This window comes from Chanodichthys erythropterus, chromosome 8 (assembly GCF_024489055.1).
Source record: "Chanodichthys erythropterus isolate Z2021 chromosome 8, ASM2448905v1, whole genome shotgun sequence".
Taxonomy (NCBI): Eukaryota; Metazoa; Chordata; class Actinopteri; order Cypriniformes; family Xenocyprididae; genus Chanodichthys; species Chanodichthys erythropterus.
In genome coordinates this window covers 8,207,699-8,234,224 of record NC_090228.1, presented here as the reverse complement: position 1 = coordinate 8,234,224, position 26,526 = coordinate 8,207,699, and the positions used below count along the sequence as shown (strand labels likewise).

The 26,526-nt window shown below is 37.1% G+C and overlaps 1 protein-coding gene across 17 annotated transcripts in view; it reads right to left on the bottom strand.

The window, feature by feature from the left end:
• Positions 1-26,526, bottom strand: part of flncb (filamin C, gamma b (actin binding protein 280)) — a 56,644-nt gene that overhangs the window by 24,806 nt on the left and 5,312 nt on the right. For 12 of the 17 annotated variants that reach the window (XM_067391710.1, XM_067391711.1, XM_067391721.1 and 9 more), the window contains exons 2-9: positions 8,381-8,629; positions 4,542-4,639; positions 3,264-3,414; positions 3,054-3,172; positions 2,644-2,721; positions 2,341-2,503; positions 2,054-2,254; positions 1,136-1,258 (exon numbers count right to left, since the gene is read on the bottom strand). In XM_067391710.1, the coding sequence (XP_067247811.1) occupies positions 1,136-1,258; positions 2,054-2,254; positions 2,341-2,503; positions 2,644-2,721; positions 3,054-3,172; positions 3,264-3,414; positions 4,542-4,639; positions 8,381-8,629 (1,182 nt within the window). The remainder of the gene's footprint in view (positions 1-1,135; positions 1,259-2,053; positions 2,255-2,340; positions 2,504-2,643; positions 2,722-3,053; positions 3,173-3,263; positions 3,415-4,541; positions 4,640-8,380; positions 8,630-26,526) is intronic. The other 5 variants (XM_067391716.1, XM_067391719.1, XM_067391720.1 and 2 more) reach the window with 1 other exon arrangement.

Here is a 26,526-nt window from a genome sequence, read left to right as displayed (position 1 = left end):
TTCTCTGAGTTAGTATTTATGGAGCAACATGGCAAATCGAGCTACTGCACAGATGATGATGATGATCGTGATGACAAAGGGATGAGGATGATGATCTTTGAGATGAAGATGACTGTATTATACACCCAGACGGTCACTCAGCCATTGGCTCTCTGATGCCAAATCAAGTGATGGCATCCTGACTTTATTAAGAATATGCTTTTAAAATTTCATGTGTGAAACAGACCCAATGTCAGTTCAGGTTACAGTGAGTAGTTTAAACCAGGGCTGTAATTTTAACAAATAAAATAAAATAAAATAAAATAAAATAAAATAAAATAAAATAAAATAAAATAAAATAAAATAAAATAAAATAAAATAAAATAAAATAAAATAAAATAAAATAAAATAAAATAAAATAAAATAAAATAAAATAAAATAAAATAAAATAAAATAAAATAAAATAAAATAAAATAAAATAAAATAAAATAATAAAATAAAATAAAATAAAATAAAATAAAATAAAATAAATAAAATAAAATAAAATAAAATAAAATAAAATAAAATAAAATAAAATAAAATAATAAAATAAAATAAAATAAAATAAAATAAAATAATAAAAAATAAAATAAAATAAAATAATTATTTTGATTAATTAACATCTTCAGCCCTAATTTAAACCAATTTGTTACTTGTGTTAATTTATTTTATTAATATTATTTAATAATAGGATTTAGTTAAATTTGTTAAATTCTGAATTATTGAATCCGAAAATATTAGCAGAATCCAATCAAAAGTGCTCCTGATGCTCTGAGCGTCTGTTAAGTGATCGTCCAGTCCCACCAGTGAATGGTGGCTTTTTCTGTGTCAGTTAAAACAAGACCAGCAGCAGCATTTTCAACACTTGTCTAATCCTCCTCTTATTCTTATTCACACTCTCACTTTCACTCACATACACTTTCATCCCATCACTTCCTGTCACTATATGAGCTTCCAGTTGATTTTAGCTGCCCCAGAGAGCAAAGCGCCAGCGCATGCCAACGAGACAGAGATGGTGTGCCCGAGAAGACACATCCAGGTTAAGGGGAAGAAACAGAAGGGAGAGGACCAAGCTCGAGCAGGCATCTTCCACGCCCCCCGGGTGGCCCGTACTAACTTGGTCGCCTGGGTTTGGGTGGTGTTGGGGGAGGCACTTTCTTGGCCTTTTCTGAGGGTGGCGTGCGTATAGACTGAGGGATTATGTGAACCGGAGAGCCGATCTGCCGGCCGCTCGGAGGAGCTAGAACAACACACACAGGCGAAAGGAAAGAGGAAACACAATAAAGCGTTTCGTCATCATCGGGAGGGTGGTGGACCCCTGGAGCAGTGAGCACATGGAGCTCAAACCAAACGTGGTCTCAGTCAGTGCCACAGAGAGCAGATCTCTCTGGGAGTTGTCCAGTATTAGCATGCTGCCAATCAAACAATCTGAAGTCATTAAGGTGCGGTCACATTAGTGAAATTTCACGGGCAAAAAAGGTCAACATTCTATTATTAACAGCATAGCACAGCTCACACTGAAGTCACTTTCAAAACCTGTTGGTTAGCATGGCGAATTCATGTAACCAACAATGAGTGAAATCTGTGTGCTTAACTTTTTCGCCCTATTGGAAAGATGAAATTTCACAGAGCAATGGTGAATGTGACCGCACCTTTAGAAGGGAAAAATAAGCTCTTTAGGTGCATAAAAGGTACCCAGCTGAAAAGGCCAGCTGTAATTTGTGTTTTGGATCCTGGTCTTCACCCTAATGTCTTCACCAGGTTTCCTAACTAGCCTCAAAAGCAAGTGAACCAGCTTTACCAGAACAACAGCTGGTCTAAGCTGGTCTTTTCAGCAGGGGCAGTAGGCATTTTAAAAAGAACATGGCATGCTTTTAATGCAGCAAAAAACAACAAGTCAAAGGCACTTGTTGTTTTCTTGATGCATTAACAGCGTTGGTGTTAAATAATAATGTGACTGTAAATGAACTCTGCAGGACCTCTAGCTAACAAGATAACATGGAATTAAGTCAGGAAGTGAGGATATGGGTCTCACCCTCTGAGATGTGAACAGTGAAAGGACTTCTGGGTATTTGTTGGCCAGCGAATGTTACATATATAGTGTGGGGGCCCTCCAGAATAGGCCCGTAGGTGCAGCGGAAAACACTATCCCCCTTGTTTTCCAGAATGATCTCCACTGTGTCTCTACGACCCTGAGAGTCCACAATGATCACGCCGACATCGCCTGCTCCCGCACCTGAGGGGTCACAAATACATTCAGGATCTTTATCTACTCTCTAATTTCAGAGCAAACAGCAAACAATGTTATTTTCCTGACATTACCTGCTGTGTAGATGTCAAAATACGTGGGTTTATTGGCCACATTGCCCACCGGTTCCAAACCTGGCCCACGGGCCTGCACCTTGTTCGGATCTCCCAATGCTTTAGACACATTTACCAGGAAAGGGCTTCTATCAATGTCCTGTCCAGCAAACAACACCTTCACCTGGAGGAAGACAGAAATATCCCTCAGATTGGGTTACTCCATTTCATCTGTCATCTGCTATCAAGACCCAAAAAGACTGTAACAATCATTAATCTTGAAAATATGACTGGAAAATGGATTGCTTATTATTTAATTGGTACCTTATGCAGACCCTCCACTTTTGGAACATAGACCACAGAGTAGCTCCTGTTCCTGTCATTGTTGGGAATTACTCTAGCCTGCAAAAAAAGGACATATTGGTAAGACATTCATCACTAAGTATGCTTCATTAACAAATTAATATAATCACATAATCTAAACATCTCAGCTGACACTTTCAAATCTTCATTTTAATCTTCATTTAACTTTCATTTTTATTTACACACATTTTTATTTAGTTTACTGAGTTTAAAATAATAAATTAATTCATTTAATTCACTTAATTATTATATTTTTTAGGTTCAATGAAACAGCAAAAATCTGGCCAACACCACCAGGAACATGCTTGGTGTACAAATAGATGTTTGATTTGTTTTGATAATGAAAGATGTTTGATGAGTTAGAAGATGACCTCTTCTGTGTGGCCCTCTGGATCCTCAATGTAGACCAACACCTCTCCAAGTCCTGCCTCCACGGTCTCCACCACAAACTCAGCTGGTCTTAACACAACATTGCCTCTGGGCTCAATACCTACAGAGAGATTCAAAGATGCAGAGGTGTGGGTTGAAGTACAGTAACTCTTTTATTTCATACTCACAGTGTTATCATCTGTCAGACTCACCTGGCCCATATGCCTTGGCTCTCTTGGGGTGCAAGGTTTTAGATCGCAGTGGGGCACCAGGCTTGAGTTTGGCTTTGGGGAACTGAGACAGGTAGGTCATCACTGAGTGCTCGTCCACATTAGGATCCACAATCTCCTCTGGAGCAATCACCTGACAGGGGAAAAGTGCAATGTTAGGGAACAAAAGTCAAAGGCTATATAGTGGTTGATCTTTGATTTCAATCCTGATTCCTGGATGACATCAGAGCAATATTTCTCAATCCAGCTCCTGGGGAAACCAGTATAACACATTTTGGATGTCTTCTTCATTAAACACACCAGGTGAAACTCATTATTTCATTAGTATAGGGAACATTGACCTGTATGTCTATATCAGAACAGCTAAAACATGCATTGCTATAGCCCTCAGGATCAGGACAGATAAAAAAGCATGTCTCACTGACTTCATTTGCCATATTTTTTGAGTACTGTTACTGCCAGAATCGATCGTCAGAGATAAACACAGTTTTGCGTTGTGATGGTCTACGGCACAAAACTGATGAAGTACACTTAAGCTGTGGAAAATATTTTCTCTCCTCTCCCCTCAGTCCCGTCTTTCATGTCCTACTGGATAAGTGTCCTGCTATATTTAACGCTAGGCTGGAAGGTTAAGAGCTAACTGGAAATAGCTCTAAATGGTATTTAAAACAGCAGAAAGACGATGGAGATTGAACGGGAGACCAACAGGGGCAGGAAGAGAAATATGCATCTTGTTATTAAAACCCATAACTTGGGGCTCTTTACCTCTCCCATTGCAGCGATATCCTCCATGCTCAAAGCAATCAATGACCTATTGTTTTCTCTCAAGAGACGTGGACTCTATCCGTCTCAATTACTCAAACACAAATGTGTGCTTTAGTGTATTCTTTATAAGCGGAAATAGATTTCTGCATGGCAGGTTCAATTATTTCAAATACGATCTTTAGGACTGACTCTCTGTATTGTCATTTGGCAAACAATGAAAATGGATTTTGATAAAACGTTTTTGATGGATGGATGCACTTTCTTGAGCTTCAAACTCGTAGCCCCTGTTCACTGCCATTATAAAGGTTGGACGCATCAGGATATTTATTAATAAATCTCAGATTGTGTTCACCAGAAAGAAGAAAGGATGGCTTGACGGTGAGTAAATCATGGGGTTATTTTCATTTTAAAGTGAACTAATCCTTTAAGAAGAAAACAGGCACAAATTAGGCTAGATGGCATGAGTCCTAATTAATATGAGAGATTGCTTCTTACCTGAGGCACACCAAGCCAATCGTCGGCTTGCTGCATGGCTTCTCTCGCATTCTCCACTGGCTGACTCGGGTCCCATGTCTCCCAGTCCGGACACAGGCCTTAGATGAAGTGAAAGACAGAGTTAGATTGATGTAAATAACATTAGAAACCATGAGAAGCACTGATTTTCTAAATCAGAACAGGACTACACTACACTGTCTAACTTTAAATTGATCTTTATCTTGGGCTGCAGGCCCACTGTTCCACAGCGAGGAACTATTAAACCATGTTCTTTAGTTCAACTTGACCTTAAATACTCTCAGATGAGCAGTTTCCCGTCACTTCACCCTTTTTTTTCCTAAATGCGGTTAGGCTCATAGCACCGAACGCTTCCCTGAAGCAAACACACACTAGTACCGTCTGGAGTAAAACTGTTATTATATGCTGGATTACACTCAAAGAGCAAGAGGTGTTTAGTTCAAATGGAACCAGAGAGGCTTGAAGCCACAAGACTCAACGACTGCCAAAACGTTAATATCAGATCTGGGTTTGTTTTCCAAGATCCTCCAGCACAGCGGCCCCATACTTGGGTCGGACAGTGAGTATCTGTAACAGGCCATCTCCTGCTGCTAACATGGACAAAGCTTTAATTTGAGATTTTTAATGCATTTTCACTTGCCAAGAATGGTATTTACAGTTCCCTGTAGATCCAAGATGGTGTCACAAGGGAAACAGAACCACTGTTAAGAGTGGAAAACAGATTAGATGGAGGAAACTACAGGGGAGGTAAACAAGGTGTGAATGTGGCCACAGATACAGCCTGTATGCAGCAATGCTTGAAGGAAATACCAAGATAAAGAATAAAGTTTAGATTTTTTTTTTTTTGGGGGGGGGGGGGGGGGGTATAGTTTTAAAAGCTATAGAGACTTTCCAAATATGGTTTACTTTCCATATAACAGTAATAATAAATCATATAACCTAAAGGGGCAGTTACAGTACACTTTTCCTTCCATTGACTCAAGTTTGGTGAACTCTGACTTCAGAATTGGTATTTCTTGAAGACGTGTGACCAAAAGAAAATCGATAAGCCATAGCATGACTTGAGAACACAAACTTTCAAATCTCAGCTTAAATCAAATGAGGAAAAAAAATATCATATCATTTCAAAAATACTTATCACACCAATACAAACTTTACAATTAAATCAACAGATTTTTGAATGATTTTGAACATTCTTTCAATGGAAGTTTTTTTTTTTTTTTTAATATATAAGGTTTAAAATTTTTTAAATATAAATTTTGGAAAAAATGTAAAAACAATAATAATAATATAAAATATGAGGGATTTTAATACAGTGTTCGCCTTGCAAGCAATGTAATAAGCATATAAACACTGAAATGAGTAAATACTTATTTCTGGCATTACTTCTGCTAAGAGATGCTTTTCCACATATGCACATGAGGAAAAATATAATGAAGTGCATGTTGGCAGGAAATGCATAAAGTAGCATGTGTTTTCACTTAAGCATGGTTGCTGTCTTAGCATCTGACACTTTCCATTCAGTTATGGCAGAGACCAGAGGCTCATTAACAGCTAGCGAGCCAATAAACTCACATAAACCTGAAAAATGCAAAGATATCATGTGCTTCACCTCTCTCATTACTTCTCCTCAGGGTCACAATGTCAGCCCTTTAATAAAACAATGGTTGCTTTATGGTCATACCCTTCAATTTGTCAGTATAGGAGGGAAAATGCAGCATTGAGGCCATCTGATGTAGCAGTTTGAACAGTGTAATTGTTTTATTCAAATCCTTTTTTATTGCTCAATGGTGTAATGTATCATCTCTTACTGGACTCAAACAAACTTTTAGCTAGCAGCCTTTTCATTTATGACCTTTAACCACTATTACAAGCTGTTTTTGACACTGGTCAAATCCCTGTTCTACACTTAAAAGGATATTGAATGCAAGAGCAGTGCATCTATTGTGACCAGTGTATCTGGGTGTAAAATCAGCCCTGAGTGCAGCTCAGAGACCATAGTGTACAGCTGCCTTCCACCCACCGCCACTTGTACACCTGTTTATTGTACTAATATGACTAAAGGACAATGAAACCTCTGTTTGTGTTTGATAAGCATGTTGAACACACCTCAAAATGCCTGGTCAGGAGATGGAAACATTTCAACTCCTGCTATTGTGCTTGACAAATTCTTTTTGTGCCTTCAAGTCAGAATGAAATGAAAAAAATATTCATTTTCTAAATGAAATAATTTTTAATCAGAACTCAATCTTCAAGTGAAAAGACATTTAACTGTGGTGGCGTATGTCGGATTCCTCCAGTCATTTAGTTGGCTTATATTCCACCATTTTCTTACAATTGACTGCAAGCTCACAATCAGATCTGCCTCTATTCAAACAATAACTCGTGAATTAAACCAATTTTTCTTTTTCAATAATCCATTTTACTTTGAAGTAAATCACAATATGGAAGAAAAGATACTTCTTTACTTCTGTTTCATCACAAGTCCTTATATTAAACTTTATAAAGTCCATCTTGTAATCCTAATGGTAACTGGGGCTTGACATTAACTTTTTTGCTCACCAGCCACTGTGGCTAGTGGTTTTCCAAAGTTACTAGCCTCTCAGCATTTTCACTGGCCACAATTTTGACATCAATATCATGGGGAAAAACAGCCATATAGATATTTTTAATATTATTTCATAATTTGGCAGCAGGTATATTAGGCTGCTGTCACTTTAAGATGCACACATTCATTATACTGTTACACTTCTCAACTGTTTACTTTCATTTAAAACATAGCTGACTATGTTTACATGAATACTCACCAAGACAGGCATTTTGACATTATTTTGTGTGTATTTGACTGTTTAAGAGCAAAAAGCAGTGAAAAATAGCCTAACTCAATTTAGTACTGAGAGGTGGCTTTATGTGTACGCGCACTTTGGATATGAGCGTGAGCACAAAATGAGCACAAAACTCATATTCTGTGGAAAATGAGTATTGGAATGTATCGAGAAATTTTGACAACACTACATTGCACTCATTTTATTATTTCAAAAAGACTACAATTGAAAAATGTATATATTATATATAAAATTCAACCCGCCACCCCGATTGCGTTACACGCTACTGCTGAAATCCACCCGCATTTGGCGAGTTGCCAGGTATTAATGTCAAGCCCTGATGGTAACCATTAACTATCCATAAAATCAGATGAAAATTATAAATTGATAAGAATGTTGCCCAATCCCAGCACTACCTAAAACCTCTCATTGCTAGATAGGGATGTTGTAACAAGGATGTTGATCCAGAAGCATGTTTTACTTTAATTTCTTTTACACATCCCTCATTCTCCTAAGTATAAATGTCCAAGACCTATGTCCTGAGTACATTCACAATGCCAGAATCACTGCTTTGATTATGGAGTTGCGAAGAATGGACACGTGCACTTCCAAACGGGCTTGACCCTCCATTAAACCCTCTGGATTTTCTGGATTTTCCACTAGTATAAGCCCAAACCTATCCAGAGGTATTTGATTTATGAATCATGTTTTGGAAAGGAGAGATCACTTGTTTTGAGGTCACCAATTGTTCTCTTCTTCCCTTGGCTCTGGTCTTTCCGTAGTGAGATCATATGCTGTAATTATCAGACCAGCTTCTCATCTTCTGAGACAAAGCAGATTCTGCATGTCTGCTGACATCTCCTTAATGAATATTACTGACCCCTGAATCGACTTAATGAAGCTGATGAACTAAGTTTTCCATTTAAATCCACATGTGACTAATGTACCACGACACATCTGTCGCCAAGTGCTCGTAAAGCACAGAATTCTGCTCACCAGGGGCGCAATTATCCACCAGGGCACCGAGGGCTTTGCCATCTCTCCAGTCCCTGTGGAAGTTGTTGATGGGCAACTGGGGGACCTTGTTCTGGATCCAGCCAAGAAGGCGCTGTTTCGGTGTCAGCTTCCTGGCATCTTCATCGTCCTCATCCTCCCACATGGGCATGGAAATGGAGTAGTGCAGGATAAGGGTCCATATCAGCCCCAGGATCAGTTTTAGGTTGCCGTCCACTATCGCTTTGCTATCTGCAATGAGAGAAAGAAAGATTTAAGGGTATTACTCCACACTAGAGCAGATACTGGGAGTCATAAAAAAGCAACGAGCTGAAAATCTGTTTGGTTTTTGAGGTTATTTTAGATCTAAGAGTCTTAATGCTTTGCATAGGAAACCATTAAACATTCTGAGGTTGGTTTTTATTTCTACTGTGGTACTACTGTGAATATATATTAGTTTAAGGTGAAGATCAGAAGTTCCGGGTTAACTGAAGAGCAGTCATGTCAACAACATACTGTACAGAAGGGAGGAAAAAAACTGAAATGATGTCCCTACTGAAATAATGGCAACACCTGTGTTTATTTTTCACATGTCCACCCCAGCATTGCGTGTTGTATTTTGGCGGCCCTCGTGCCATTTTGTTTACTCAGAGAGATTCGCAGCACACTGTTCCATTCCACTGCTGTGTTGATAGCTTTTCCACAGGTTTAGATGTGCACAAATAAACAGATGAACTCTCTCAACACGGATCTCATCAATATCTATAAATATTTCATAAAATTAATAATTAATAAATTGTTGATTTAATTATATAAACTAAATATTTTATTAATTACAATTATAAAAAAAAAAAAAAAAAACAGTAATTGGGTTATAAACCGTATTTAGAAATATAATGCTCAGTCCCAGATATGGATAGCAGCTAATATAAATACAATAAAGTAAAGTTTTAAGCCATATTTTATACTCAGTTATTCATGGAAAGTGTCACATGCACTTTTTACACGTAACCTTTACCCAAATCTTTCCCTGCACTGCTCTGTTACAGTCTCTAGACTACAGCATGGAATATGAATCAAGATGGACACTACTAAGCCACTGACCGAATGCCAAAGGCTGATGTCACTTAACCCTGGATCTGTGGAATGAGGTCAGTTTAAATAAAACACACATACACAGATGAAACTTAATCAGGACGCTGGCTGAATCTGACTACACTTTGCTTCAACCCCCAGCGGAGCTGTCTGCAGTAAACGCTGCAATGTGCACAGCGGTCTGGGGGTAATCCAATCCCTCCAATCAAATAATACTGCCAGATCAGTTTCTGTTTTTCTCTCTCATTTTTGTCTTGTTGTAATAAAACAAGTTCCAGATCGAATTCTTCACTGATCTTTGATATATTACTTTTGAGATTTTCTAGTACATTTGGCAAGTACGGTGTGTTACGCTCACTGTGGCCCCCTGTCAAGAACATGGTTTAATGTTTTTGGGTTCCTAAGCGCTCTGGATGCTTAGAGAGGAATGCATGCTGACATTTATGTGCACTCTGCATCAGCGCCAAGCCGAACACAAAGAGACGGAGAAAGTATTTTGCAATGTTCTTGATCTGTGCCGTTTTGGACAGTATAGAAACAGAGTATGAGAGAGTGTCAAAGAGTTCAGTATTTCACTTCCTTATTCATTCATTCATAGTATATTATATATACACATATAACAGTTAAAAGGTTTGGGTCATTAAGAATTTTTTTGAAAAAGAAATGATTACTTTTATTCAGCAAGGATGCATGAATTTGATCAAAAGTGACGGTAAATTGTTTCAAATAAATGCTGTCCTTTCTATTTATCACAGAATACAAAAAATTTACAAAACTTTTATACAGCACAACACTGATAATATTATGAGAAGCAAATCCATGGAAGGTTGCTTTCACCACTGAATAAAAAATAAAAAATTTATAATTGCGACTTTTTATCCCACAATTCTGACTTTGTTTCTCAGAATTGTGTGATACAAACTCGCAATTCTAAAAAAATTTCACAGAATTTTGAGTTTATGTCGCAATTCTGACTTTATAACACTCAATATCAGAATTGTGTAACAAAGTCAGAATTCAAAGTCAGTCTTTTTCCCTCAGAATTGGACTTTATAACTCGCCATTGCATGTTTATATCTTGTAATTGTGAGAAAAAAGTCCGAATTGCCAGAAAAAAGTCAGAATTGTGAGTTTATATCTCGCAATTCTGAGAAAAGAAGGTAGAATTGTGAGATGTCAACTCGCAATTGTGAGAAAAAATGTCAGCATGAGACAATAAAACATTTAAAAAATAGGTTATGTATCATGCCAAAAAAGCTGAAAAAAAGAGCAAGAGAGAGGTCAAAAGAATAGAGAGAGATATGATTGAATGTCTTGCCAAGTTGTTATCATGTACAGGCAGATATTAGCAAGTGCACAGCTCAGCTGTTCAAAACTTGCATCACTTCTTGTATGAAATATCAATAAACAGGTGTTTGACGGCTGCTGTTGTATGCCAGAGGGGATAAAGATCCTCATCTGACTATATACAACATACACAAAACATAAAAGGTCACACACACAGATGACAAAGTAGGTGCACACATACACTGAGCACGCACAGACAGATATTTGGTCTACTTTTCCTAAAAGAATTTACAGATTTACACCTAATAGAGTGTGTTGGTTGTGTCGGTTCCCAGTACTGAATGTCTTTAATCTTTTCAAATTACCCTGAGAATGTGCGCCCCAGCAAAAACAAACAAACTCCTAAAGGTAAAGCACATTTGCTGACATACAGTACAGCACCAGCAAACAGCTGGATTCAAACACACTTAATGAAAGACATCAGAACTAAGTGTTTCCTTCCGACAACTTAAAGCGCAGTGGCTGCAAATGAACACTTGGAGTTTTGAGGAACTGCTGATGACATGGGCCAGGAATTCCAGCCCGCTAGCGTACAGCACAATCACATAATGGGCAGGAAAACAAATATGGGATCAGGGCCTGGGAAAAGTCCATTTTGGACAGAGAGTAAGGAAGGGATGGCTTACGGAGAGTGGGGTTGATTTAGAGAATGAGCAGAAGTGTTCTCATTTGTCTCACTCCAAAATGAGGCAACAGGTTGTTGGCCCATTCCGTTTTTGTCTACATTTTGTGAATTAATAACCATAGTAAAAGGTTATTACGGGAACATTTCAAATTCTGAGTTAGATTTCGAGTTCAAGTTAGGTCACTTTTAATAACTAGATTCAGAAGAAAAATGTGAGTGGCGTTTCTTGTTAACAAACTATTAAAGGCACAATATGTAATTTTTCGTCACTTGAGGTCGCATATTCAAAACAAAAAAATATAAATGAAATTGTTCTAGTGGTTTTTGGATATTTTAATCCAAAAATATTACATATTTTGCCTTTAAAAATATTTCTTGTTAATTGAAATAAAGCTGAAACAAAAGAAAACAAATATTAGATGAAAATGAGATATGTTGACTTATTAAAAAATAAAGTTTAGGTTGAAGTACTTAAATTACTATAACTAAAACTGAAATAATAAATAAATCAAAGCAACATACAAATATTTAAACAAATAAAAATGACAAAAGCACATAACAAAAATACTAAAATAAACAAAAATTGAAATGAAAAAAAAAAATACAAATTCAAAATAGCAATAAATACTATAATAGTATATAAATATTACTAAAATTTTTAAATAATTGTTCAAATAACTAACTGTAAGTATGAAAAATAATGAAATAAAAGATGCTTGCCTTATCACAACTCATAATAAGTATAAGGCACAGCAGTAGTGCTTCACAAGCACAATCTGATGTGTGAATGCAGTATTTCTCTAGCAAATAGCTCTGTGAGTAATGAAATACTTTCCTAACCCTGATTAAAGCCAGTCTGGATCATTCACATCCTCCCACCACTGAGCCACACCAACAAGATGAGATAAAAATAATGAAACAGATGCTGGAAGCATTTTATAAGCCACTGTTGGCAAAAGCTATAGGTGGAAAACACATGTAGCCGAGTTACTGCAGCGAGTACTGGTGCGTGCATCTTGAATCCAGCTGTTGGTGATTGCTGCTCCTTTCAACTTACAGAAAGTGCTTCATTTCACTGATGAACAGCGTATTGTCATTGTTTGGAAGTTCTTCAGAGGAGGGAATTCAGCTGATAGTCATATTTGCACATGCTGCTAGTGTTGTTTTAGCAAACATAATAATAAAACACTACAAAAGTGGCTATAATTTTGTGCCGAATACAGTTTGCATGCTGTAAATTCATGCTGCTGCAGCAACATACCAGCAAAGTGTATGCTGTGATTGGTGGTTAAACTGGATAATGTGATTTAACTGTTTAGTGAATTTGCCCCTCATGGTTTAAAAAAAAAAAAAAAGTATTGTTTAATTACACACTATAAAAAATTTAAACTAAATTCAACTTAAAAACTTAAAAATCAGTTGCCGTAAAAGTCATTCCAACTAATTTTATTTACATCTTGCCAAGTTGTATAACTTAAAAAAAAATGATGTTGAAATTGGTAAATCATTTTGATGAGGTAAAGTAATGGAAAAACATGACTTAATTGATCATATAATTTTTTACAGTGCATTCAAATGGCAAAATATTCACATTACTCACCGCTACTGGTATATTCTGCTATAAAGTCTCCTGCCAGTTTCGGAGTAAGGAGATCCTCATAACCACTGTAACTTTTGGCAGTGTCAGGAGAATTGGAATTTTCCTGGCAAATTCTGAAGACAACTTCATTTTTTATTTTTCTGATATTTTGCCAAAAAACCTACTGCATTTTGTTTGTTGTTTTCACTGATTCAATTGTATCATATTTGTTACCTATTATTTTTACATATTTACACTCTAAAAAAATGCTGTGTTAAAAACAACCCAAGTTGGGTTAAAAATGGACAAACCCAGCGATTGGGTTGTTTTAACCCAGCGGTTGGGTTAAATGTTTGCCCAACCTGCTGGGTAGTTTTATCTAAACCAATTATTATTTATAAATTGCTATATGGCTAGCTTAAAATGAACCCAAAATAGTTGGGAAATTAAAAACCAGATGCAATTAGAGGCAACAATAATAGACAAAAGGTGAATGTTTATTAATAAGCTTTAATATTTTATTAATATAAATTCAATAGTTTAATAGTTATTAATATACATTTATTAATAAGCAATTTAATAAATGTTTATTGTTTAATAATTATTCATTGAACATTAATAAATGTTCATTTCCAACATACTTTGGGTTAATTTTAATTAAGCAATACAGTAATTTTTAAACAATAGTTGAGTTAAATAAAACTACCCAGCAGGTTGGGCAAACATTTAACCCAACCGCTGGGTTTGTCCATTTTCAACCCAACTTGGGTTGTTTTTAACCCAGCATTTTTTACAGTGTACTGTTTATCAAATTTCTAATAAGATCTCTGTCGTTCCGAGTTGCCCTTTAAATTATCTGAACATCCGCCAATGACCCCATGTGAAATTTCTACAGCTTAGATGCATCAGGTGATTGTCTGCTGTTGCTTGGGGTGACCAAACAAACATCGGATTCTCCCTGGAGGAGACAGAAAGTTTGCCATGATCACTAGGACAGTAGAGACAGAGACAATGGCGTCTGTGTGGAAGAGACATTCTGCCTCAGGAAATATTCAACCAACACCCACACACACACACACACACACATTGCTTCAAGAGGGAATGTATAATAAATGAGGCTCTGGGATGTTTTGTTTCACAATTGTAAAGTCAAACTAATCAATGAAAAAAGAATAATCAAAAGGACAGACAAGAGCTGCAATATTGTAAATAAGCTGGATGAATAAATGTGTATGCAGTTACCAAACAGTAAAAGAGTCAAAAGCAAAAAATGTAGTCCTATTATTCCCTTAAAGCCATATAACACAATGGCTCTACAGTACAATGCTGTAAAAAAACTATATATAACAAAACACTATTTCAACACAGACATACACACAGTCACAAAGTGAAAGTCCTGGAGGCCTTGAAAGGAGAGATAATGGAGCAGAACACATAACATCAGAGTGGAGATTTGAGTTATATACAATACACATAGGGGGCTGACAGACATAAAGCAGGTCAAAACACACACAAAGATAGAGCCCCTTGTAGGTCTTGATTCATTTGTCTTTACTGTGAAATATTTACTGCTATTCACAGTCAATATCTCATAACTTTGGTTGTGTCTGGTTTTCTCTTTCATCTCCAAAATAATGACTATGTTTACATGTGCACCAATAATGCGATTATTTCTAATAATCAGAGTATTTCTAGTAATCGCAGTAAGATTATTCGCTAATAAGTATGGTTATACCACACCCCGATAGGTATACAGTATGCATGTTACCGGCAATTGTTTTAATCTACTCACATCAAATTCGAAATACATTTTTATGGAAGTCTTTTCTTCCCTAAAGTGACATATCCGAATAGAACAGCTTCTTGAACAAGTCCAAATGTAGGGCTGGACTTGATTTTGTCTATTAGGAATTTGTTGGTTTGTTGGATCATTGTGGTTTGATAGGTTGTCCCATCATCAAGTAAATAAGCCTTTATACAAAAGGCTTGGCTCAAAATGTGTGTGGTTTTATAGTAGTTCTGGATTCTAGTCAGCTGCAGTGTTCATATGCTGAGGTCTGTTTGACCATGAGAGAGAGAGCAGGGATTCCCCCAGTAGCTGTGGAACGATAACGTTCCTGTTATCTGACTTTCTCCAGGAGTCGCACACAAAACACAGGCCTATCTGAAGTCACATCCTGAAGCTGTGGACACTCCAAATATTCAGATTACATTGTGTGAGTGTGTGTCCATTGTCCAAAAGGGCAAGTTCACAGTTCTCCGGAGAGGCCAGAAAATATAATTCCATTACTGTGCCTCTCCAAGAGGCAAAGATAGAAAATGGGGAAAAGAGAGGGAGGGAATGAAGACATCATGGACACATGCCATCAACACTCACATTTTCCACAGGATCTCCAAAGAACAATGGAAGCGTGTTAGAGATACTGTAGAAAACACACACACATCAAGCAGCAAACATTTCATTTGAATGACAACCCCAAAGGCAAACTAGAATGACTTTCAGCACATGTTCAGCACATCAACATCTGCTTAAGCAAAGAAAAAGTGTTATACACGCTCTCGGAAAAAGCATGTTGACAGCTAGTCAAAATTCAGTTTATCACCACAGGTTTGCAAAGCGGTTCCAATAACTGATTTTTTTGTGAATATATAATGTTTCTTACTTTTCACATGTCACTGTTTAAAAGATTTTCTATAATAATATAATATAATTTTAAAACATTGCCAAGTAAAACGCTACGTTTAAAAAGAAATGTCTCTTTACGACCACAGCAAACGGGACACTTTTGACGCGCATTCCGACTTCGCCTCAGCGCCAGTCGCCAGTCAAACGAGCGCGGAAAAGGTGCAGGTGACGACGAGGGAGCTTCACTTGAACAGTGAACTGCGGTCAGATGAGATGTTGTCAGGCTATGTCGGTAAAACTCAGAAAAATTAACATGACTGTCCAATCAGCCGTTATACTGTGCTCGTGGCGCGCACTCAAGAATTGCATACGCAAATGCGCCGGCGCGCTGCGTATTACTTTATTATAGTTTAAATAAAGCACAAAAGAAACTACGACCATGCACCATCGTTGTTCTGTTGTAAGTTAAGTCATGAAATTACCAAACATGCAATTAAAGCTGCCTCAAAACTGTGCATGCATGTATTTGTTGACATGGTTTTAAAGCTATTGTTGGCCTTAAAACATCTTAAAAATGCACTTAGGAAATCAAAATTTTCTCGGGGGAGCATGCCCCCGTACCCCCCAGCAAACAACATTTTCTGACCTCGGTAATTATGAAACCCTGCGTACGGCCCGACTTATATTCTATCTAATGAAATCTGAGGAAAAAAAGTTTCTATGTGTATGCACTGTGATCAAAAATAAATGGGACCAAACGCGATTGAATGTAGAGGATTTCTATTATATTCTATTAATAACTACCGATTGATTTTAATTTCTATCAGAAATTGAGAATTATTAGTGTCATTGTAGATAGTGGTGCAAATATCTAAGCTATCTAATACTTCAAATCTCAAGGTTAAATCAATTTTTTGTTGTAAAAATGTTTCTGTAACAGATGCCAAAAATAGTATATAGCTCCACTGTGGTTTTTAACAAATTTAAAAAAAAAAAAAAAAAAAAAAACTTTAAAAAAACATCCCCCCCTCTGGTTTTTTCACAAATCGCACCCTGCTTGTAACTATGCAACATTATCATAGTTGTTATATAGTACATGTAGTAACATTATAATATAATACAATACAATACAATACAATACAATACAATACAATACAATACAATACAATACAATACAATATAATATAATATAATATAATATAATATAATATAATATAATATAATATAATATAATATAATATAGTCCCTGCACATATCACGCCACACTTAGTATGCAGTCAAGCATAAACTTCACATCACTTTGTTGCAGTGCAGAAAAGTCTACATTTCTAACATTGATGCATTTGCACAGTTTAATTCAGATCTTCCTGTCTTTGTGGTCACACATTACTTCAGAAATCCAACTGCTGCCCGTGACGACAGGAAACGTCTTTTACTTAACAAGCTAATAAGCGCCATTTAGACATGAGCATTCATCTCACTGCATTACATTTATTCCTGAAATAAGAACAAGCTGTTACTGTCAAACCATTCTAGATTCTAACATAGCTTTATGTAAAATGTAATTCTTTACACATAACTCTGAGTGTTACATCTGTAATAATTTATTTTAGTGTACAAAATTAAATGTGTGTGATGTGAAACCCCCAGTCCGAGTTGCCAAACGCAGTAAGACAGCAGCCGTTGGGAGTGTTTGCAAGGCAGCAACTGACTTCCTCCTCCAAAAAGCACAAGGTCAAAAAGGAATAAAAGCTGAAACCCAACAGAAACATCGAGTCTAGACAATGGCAGAGCAGTTCATTTATCAACCTCCTTTCCAAATAAACACATTTTTACACACTAATACATCACTGTGGATATGGAAACTGTGAAAACGGTCAGTCACGACTACATGCGTGGCGCCTACTTGTTGAACAAAATGCTTAACTAAATATACAACACTTGGTGAAGCATGTCAAAGAGTGACCCAGGAGAACTTCTGCCTGAAGAAAGACGAGAGAAGATAAAGATCTTCCCACAAACACACTCACACATACCATGTAGCACATGTGTTGCAGCAGGTGGTGTGTCTTTGAAAGTCCAAAAAAGGACATTGGTAACCTGCATTCTGTTGTTTTGCCACATGGTCCTGTCTAACCTGGACAATAGGAACAACACTCACACAGACCTCATTCATCACACAGACATGAGAACAGCTGGATAAAGTGTAAGGGTGTAATTAAACACAATTATACCAGTGGGCCACACCCACACAGAATCAGTGCATGGAGCAAGTTTCACAGATTTCACTCGAATTTGGCAGGACTGTCATTCACAAGCTTCTAAACATCCACCACCCATTACACAGTTGTTAGCAATGCTTTTGTTAGGACGAGTTGTTTAGCAACAGACAAACAACCATAAACTGCTTCATTAAATATTCATGACCTTACACGTCCAGTAGGGCTGAACGATATGACCTAAAATCTAAATCTTTTGCCCTCACAGTTCACTGACACATTTTGTACTGTGAATATGCTTGACTATTAAAGGTGTGAAATTTTTTCCCAATGAAAGAGTGCTCAGACATAACAGCTCACTTTCAGCAGTTATTTTATCTATGGCTCGCACGCTGTCTGTGTGTTGACTCAGCGTTTGAGTTCGCCTCCATGTTGCTTCCATGCCACTGACTGGATGGGGCGGAGTCACGTGACTACACTGTTTTTAAGGGGAATGTATTCCGCCTAATCATACATCTGCCATCATGTGACCTATGGCATCAGATGCATCACTTCACTGCCAAAATCCTCTCCCGTGGCCTCATGGGATAGTAAATTGTCAGAATCTCACCGGCAGTAGTAGTCATCTGAGAACTTTCTGCCTACTGTTTTATGAATACTTATTCGACATACTATTTGGCTTACATACTTTTTGTTTGCCTACTAGTATGGAAGTAGGCATATTCAGACGCAAGTATGTGTTCTAAAATTCATGTTTGATATCCTCTGACTGGATGGAATCATAGTCTGAAGCTGTGTCCGTCATATACTACGAGATTCTGTGTGAAATCTGTCAACTCCAGCTGCCCAAAATCTGCAGACTTGCGGTAACTAGCACTGATACATCCAGACTGCAAACTGGGGCAAAAATATGGGCGAAAGTCATGTTGTGTATTCCAGCCTTTAGTGTGTAAAAAAACAAAACAATGTGAGGTTAATTTTCATGAGAGGTGCTCAAAAAATTCCTAGCATTGAATGTTTAACTCTTGGTTATTCCTCTTCAAGTCAAATGAGCGGAAAAAAAGCCTGCCTCCAATGTAAACCAGTAATAAAACACTGTAATAAGTCTGTCAGTGCTTAGGAGGCCCAAACCAAGAGGCCTTTTCCTCTCTAAACCCAAATTACAGAGGAGGTATTTCACATGGTGAAAAAAGAAACAATGGTAACTTCCACAGAGAAAAAAAGACTAATTCTTCCTTTTCTTGCCATCTCATTCTTATTTCCTCAACTTTTGAGTGTTGTAATAACATAGATGAAAAAAAAAAGGAGGGTTAGACAAATTTAGTGGAAGAGGTGAAATCTCGTTTGTGACTTTTTTTGTGAAACACAGTGGTTTTGTTTATAGTAAGCAGTGCAATCAGCCAATCTCTTCTCCTGAGTGAACCCAGTCAGCTGCCGTCACAGCTGCTAACAGGCATCCTAAACCAACAACTGATGTGCTCAAAGATGTGCCTTCCCCCTCCTGGGCCTAATACACACACACACACATGCACACACACGCACACACACTCACCCATATTCTAGCTGTCTGCTAGCAGCATGCAGTCACTCCCCCTCCCCCCAATCCCTCAACAAAGCTTCAGAGTTGAAGTTCCATCCAGAACAGGCACATAGGAGTCTTTGTCCCAGTCTCCCTCCAGTGCGCCTGAATCAGGACAGACTCCGTCACCCCAGGGCTCAGCAAAGAACATCCAAAGCATTTACCAAGAAGACTTCGACTGAAGGAGTACAAATATTGTAAACAAGCACAGACAGGCACACTGAGTATGTCATTTTGAGGTATTTTATGTGATTTGAAGTGTCTATATGAAGAATTTACTTGCATTTAGGAACGCAACTGACAATATGTATTGTCACATATGCTTAATTTCCAACATTGTGGGCAGATGATTACAGTATGATTAACAAGTATTATTATTTTCTAATTGTTTGGCTTCCTAAAACACCAGTGTGAATGTAATGTATCACACTTTAAAGTCCAGTTAAAAGTCAATGCAAATAATTTTTACTCTGGGTTGAGTAAATAATATAATTTCATGCATTTAACTTTAAAATGTACAAATGACAGACAGTCAGGTCCACCTGCTACAGTCTCACAATATCTCTCTCAATAGACCCCTTAATCGCCTACGTCACTGTGACGTCACCGCTCTAGCTGGAGGCAAAACATAAGGAAGAACTCATAGCAGACACGCTAAAAGTTTGAGGTTTTGACTTTAAAATGTCGTCTTGTTGTTTGTTGAACTTTTGGTTCAAAACTAAAGTTTTACCGGATCCCGATCCCTCCACAGAAATCAAGAAAACAATAGAGTGCCCCAGGGATGACGCATTTTTGTAGGCCAACCCGGAAGTTAGCAGCGCACGGGTTCCTTCGGCTGAAAGCCTATTCATTTTTCCCATAGACTTTTGGAAAATCGCAGAAAATAAGCTCTGTGTTTAACAGAGGGTTATGACACTTACACGTTTTGTCTATCAAGATAATCTTTACAAGTTAACACAACATTTATAGATTTTGAAGCCTAAATAAAGTGGTCAGATATAAAAGGCTAACAGTAGGCTATAAACGGACTACAGCACACCATGGTCGCGGCTCAACGTCGTCATCACCAAGCTTCCTCAAACTTTATTTAGAAAACAACTCTATTTAAAAACATGCTCACTGATTATATATGCCCTGTGTATGAATACTTATCCACTTTTTCATGAGAAATGCTGTCCAAATGTCCTGTTTGTCATGATGACGTCTAAAGTCCCCGCCAAAGGAAGTAGTCTCTTTTAGCAATTTGTTAGCAACCGCCAATTTTAAGACACAGTAAAAGTTTAATAAAATCACAAGTGGGTTATAACTGGTGTGTTTTATGTCATAGATCAAAACGTGAAAATATTTAGAGGCTTTGTTAACCACAGACCTTATTTCAGGCGATTTAACAAAAACCCATTCAAAAAACCCATAGACTTTACGGTGTTGGAACCGGAAGTCCTAAAATGCTAACTTGCTTCCGGGTTTTGCCTACAAAAACGCGTCATCCCTGGGGCACTCTATAGTGGTCGAATGCAATAGGGCGTACAGACTGGACGGAGACGATCATAAATAATGCTCGTGTTTGCAGTGCACACTTCATATCAGGTAATATAAAATATTTTCGTAAGTGTAGATGTCCTGCCACTCCACCCTCGGCAGCCCCGTCAAGTCTTCATGCCACTCCCGTGGCCATATGGCATACGGGTCAGGCAGCCTGCTTCCATCCACGAGAGTTAATTTACAAAAATAGCTGTCACGGTCCCGCAGAGTCAGTGACTGTACATATTCGGACAGTTCCGAACCTTCTTCTGCATCCATGTTTAATAAATCCCTCCTAAAACATGCTAGCTTACGCTTGTCAACATTGCGTCCAGCGCCTCTTTTTGCCTCCAGCTAAGCCCCGCCCACCAGGAAACATTGCAATGTTTACAAACTTTTAAGGGGTCTATACATGTATAATTAAAGGACAACTTTGCTGATTTTCAACCAGCTTTTTATTGCTGATATTATATTTAAATGAACAATGTGTATTCCTTCTCTATGTTTGAACCCAGATATCCACAAAATTTGTCTCATACCCAAAAAATAAACAAATTCATGGGTATATCTGGGTGCAGGTAACATGGAGAAAGAGTACACATATTGCTTATTATCATTTTTACTACCGACACTGTAACAATACAAAGCTTGTTAAAAATCATCAAAGTTGCCCTTTTTATTATTATATAAAATAAAATAAAAATGAATTCAAAAATATTAATAATAATTAAATAAAAAGTATATACAATTATGTAAAACAAATATAAAAATAATTAATACTAATTAAAAATAAAATAACATAAAAAACTGGAATGTACATTTCCTGAAGAAAATGTGAATGGTGCTTGCAGTGGCAGAACTCGTCCCTCGGTTGCTAGGCGGTTGCTAAAGTACTTGGGGTAGTTGCTAAGGTGTTGCTAGGCGGTTGCTAGGGTGTTCTGGGTGGTTGCTTTGGTAATCTGGGTGGTTGCTAAGGTGTTGCTAGGCAGTTGCTAAGGTACTTGGGGTGGTTGCTAAGGTGTTACTGGTCGGTTGCTAAAATTATGTAAAACAAATATAAAAATAATTAATACTAATTAAATATAAAATCATATAAAAAATCAGAAAATAATTATATTAAACTTAAAAATATGTAATATTTAAAATTAAATTTTTTACATAATTTAAAAAATTATTAAATAAAATAAAATAAAATAAATTCAAAAATATTAATAATAATTAAAAAGTATATAAAATTATGTACAACAAATATAAAAATAATTAATACTAATTAAATCTAAAATAATATAAAAATCTGAAAAATATTACATTAAACTTAAAAATATGTAATATTTAAAATAAATTTTTTTTACATAAATATAATTATTATATAAAATAAAAAAATGAATTCAAAAAATATTAATAATAATTAAATAAAAAGTATATAAAATTATGTAAAACAAATATAAAAATAATTAATACTAATTAAATATAAAATAATATTTAAAAAATCTGAAAATAATTACATTAAACTTAAAAATGTATAATATTTAAAATTAAAATTTTTACAGCGCAGAGAGAAAGAATGAAAAGGGTCAAAAACACTTAGAGACGGGCCTGTCAGCACTTCAGGTCAACGTGCTATAAACACAGACAGACACACGAGACATGCACAAAATCCTTTATGCTCCTGTAGGAACTAACTCCCTGTAACATGCCTATGGGCCATTAGCTATGCATGTCTCAGCCATTTCTATGTTGATGTCCAACAAAAAGACATCAAGAAACAGTCCAGGCTTGGGATAAAGTTGTCAAATGTCAGTCAGAAGGGTTTTTACTGCCCTTGTTAAGCTTTTTTTGGAAAAGAGCTATGAATGACGTCTGTTTCTCTTAGTGGAATCCACTAAAAGTCCACCATTCATAGGAAAAGAGAAGATAAAGTCATTTTTATGAGGGAGAAAGTTCACATCTGGGTTTCCTGTTGGGAAGTTTAAATGGTGAAGACCTCTTCCACTAAACCACAATGAAATGGATGGAAAATATTAATGGCATTTGCTAAGGCAAGCATTACTATTACTATAAGTCTTCATGAAACGGAAGTTGCGACAGTCTTTTCTTCCCTACTTTGACGTATATCTGAGTGAAACGGCTTCTCAAACATGAAAAAATGCACACCGAAAAACACGGCATGTTGTTGGAGAGTGGGAGGGAAGGTTATTTTGATTTTTTTTTTTTTTTTTAATGATAAATCAGGAACGGATAAATCATTTAGCACTAGTCCATAAACAAAAACAAGAATTGTCAATGTTGATATCATGGTGACTTTAAACTCTTAGTGCTGGGGAAATATGATCCATGTATTTGTCCATTTATAAAGCTCTCTTTAAGTCCTGTTCAATCTGCAGGCTTTAGTCAGTCTATTTCTGTGTGTGGGTTGGAGAAAATGATGAAGGCGAAGACATTTGACCATGTGAACGATGAGGGATTTTCTTGTCTGAACCAATCTGGCAACCCAGGGTCAGGCAGCTGATGACATCATCACGCCGCTGACAGCCCTCTGCGCCTGACACTGCTGACACCAAACACCCCAGAGTGCACTTGGGCTGTCTGATTCCCAGCCTTACAGATAACACAATACAGAAGAACTGCTTTACGCCAGCCAAAGACATTAGACAGCAAAAAGACATAAAGAACTGATAGAGTGACTGAATAAAAAAAACAAAAAGGGACAGATTTCAAAGGGCACAGGAGTTATAGCTGTTGTTAAACACCTGTTAGAGGCTGTCATGAGCAAACCAGTCATGATCTTGACCCCTGACCCTCCCGTTAACCCCGACAGCCGCACCGTTACCGTACAGATAGAGTGACATTACATTGACAGATGCACATCTCTGTAACTCCTCTATATGATTACAGGAAGGAATATGATTGTTTGCATAGATTTTATCCTTTATTGGTATACACAATACATTTTCTATCTGTATTTCAAATAATGAGTATCCTTACTCTACCATTCAAAACTTTGGGGTTGGTTTAATGTTTTTGAAAGGCATAAAGTCAGTATTGCGAGATCAAGGCCTGGTTTCACAGACATGCCAGGATTAGACCTTAGTTAAAGGATATTTAAATATCCTTTATAAATGTTCACTAGAAGAAAAAAAAAACATAACTGGTGTGCATATTTTAAGATCTGTCAGTACAAGTTGCTTTCAGTTAAAACAGCTCAATCACACATTTTAGTCTAGGACTAGCTTAAGCCTTGGTTGTGAAATCGGGGGTTAAACTCGCAATTCTGACTTTATAAGATGCAATTGCGATCATGCAATTATGACTTCATAAGATGCGATTCTGACTTCATATCAAACAATTCTGAGTTTAAATCTTGCAATTGTGAGAAAAAAAGTCAGAATTGTGAGATAAAAAGACGCAATTACCTGTTTTTTTATTTTATTTTTTTATTTAGTGGCAGAAACAAGCTTCCATAGTTATTAAAGGAATAGCTCACATTATTTACCCTTACATCGATCTATTCACATACATTTTTGGTGTTCGGTCATACAGGTTTAGAACAACAAGAGGGTGATTAAATGATGACAGGATATTTAAAAGTAAAGCAACCAGTCAATTCTGGATCGCAGATGTGCATTAAAACAAATGAGCATGTTCTACAATGTGTAACTCTATCCAAACACCACCGTGAGCAGCTGAAAACATTGGAGAGGCTCAGATATCACTTACAGCAGAGATGAAGTCCCGGTTAGCCTTCCAGCACCCTGTTTATAATCAAAAGCGACTCGCCCTTTTTTCCCTCGTCTGCTTTCCATCATTCTCTGATCTCCCACATGATCCTAGAGTTTGAGGATGGTGTTGGATTTATACAGTAACAGAAGAATCCACAGTGAGCGTCAAACGATATCCCGAATAAATCCTTTCTGATACCGTAAGGCCTTTTGCTGTCATAAACTATATTCAATCGTTGCAGAGTCAGAATCCAATGTTTTTAAAATACAACACAGCAGCATAAGATACTTCTCTAAATGCCTTTTTGCAATTAAGAGTGATCCAAATACAACCAATAATAAATAAATACTTCTTACTACATACTACATGTTGAGTTTCCCACACACAAAGGAGTTGTGAGCCGTTGCACAACCGTTGCACAACCGTTCCACACACGCACACCTGACATCCGCCAACCCAGGATGCACCTGGGCCGTCTGTTGTGGTGATATGCAACGGTATGCAATAAAAAAAACGGCTAATTTTAGGCTTTCTTTACCAGATATATTAATAAACCAAGTGGGACAAATTGAGGAAAGCATCACAGCAGCCCATGTCAAATCTCTGGAGGGAGTGAGTGTGTGTAGGGGGTGTTCACTGGCCTTGCTTGAACATTCCAGTGGACTGACTAGCCCTTGACACATGGTAACAATTAAAGACGCTGTTATACGCAGAAAGCAGGAGGACAGGAGAGAGAAAGAGGGGGACCGTGTTTGCAAGAAAGGCCGCTTGTTGTTGTTCATAAAAAGAAAGCCGTAGTCATTTCTATCGTGCCTGACTCTCATATATTCTGGATGAAAATCCTTCTTTTTGTGGCCAAAGATTACATGGAGCTGAAGCTGGAGATAAGCCTACCAAAAGTTATAACGCAACATTCACCAGAAACAATGTCAGAGGTGAACAAGAGGGGTGAATCAATACAACCGACTGCTACTTCTCAGTGCAGAGCAGCAGAGAAAAGATTTACTTAATGAGCCAGGAAAGTGTTACATGCAGAGAAACAGAGCATGACTTTGGCGGAGATAACTCACTGTGCTGATAAAGCCACTAAAGCACTTCAGGGAAACATGCTACAACAACTTAAATTCAAATCAAATGAAATTTTCCCTCTGAGATACAGCATATTTCAATAGGGACTTCCTTTCAGCACACTTACTTCAGAGAGAGAAAGCGCTACATTATGACTATGTCAAAGATTTGTTGATCATGTACATGTGATTTTAAAGGGGACCTATTATGTCCCTCTTCACAAGATTTAATATAAGTCCCCAGAATGTGTCTGTGAAGTTTCAGTTCAAAATACCCCACAGATCTTTTATTATAGCTTTTTAAAATTTGGGTGTGAGCAAAAACATTTTGTGTGTGTCCCTTTAAATGCAAATGAGCTGCTGCTACCGGCTGCTTTGGTTTTAACAGCTCATGCTTTGGTTGCTCAACAACAACAAAGCTGGAGAATCTCACGCAGCCAAAATGAGGATTGTCAGTTCAGCCTTACATTGTTCAAACCGGAGTCGGACACTGATGGAGAGACTCAGGAAGAAGTTACAACTTTTAGAATGAAACTGGACGTTTCTGAATGGTTAGTGGATACATTTATGTAGTTGTTGTGGAGTTCAGATCTGGAATCTCACATTTGGAGAGACTGTTTATGATTTATGGGTATTAAAAAAAGGAGTGGGTGGCCCCTTATAGGCTGTTTTTTTACATGGACACAAAAAAGTGAATTTTGCATAATAGGTCTCCTTTAAGTCTTGCAAACATAAAAATTACATTTCCATCATAAACTAATTTTTTTTTAT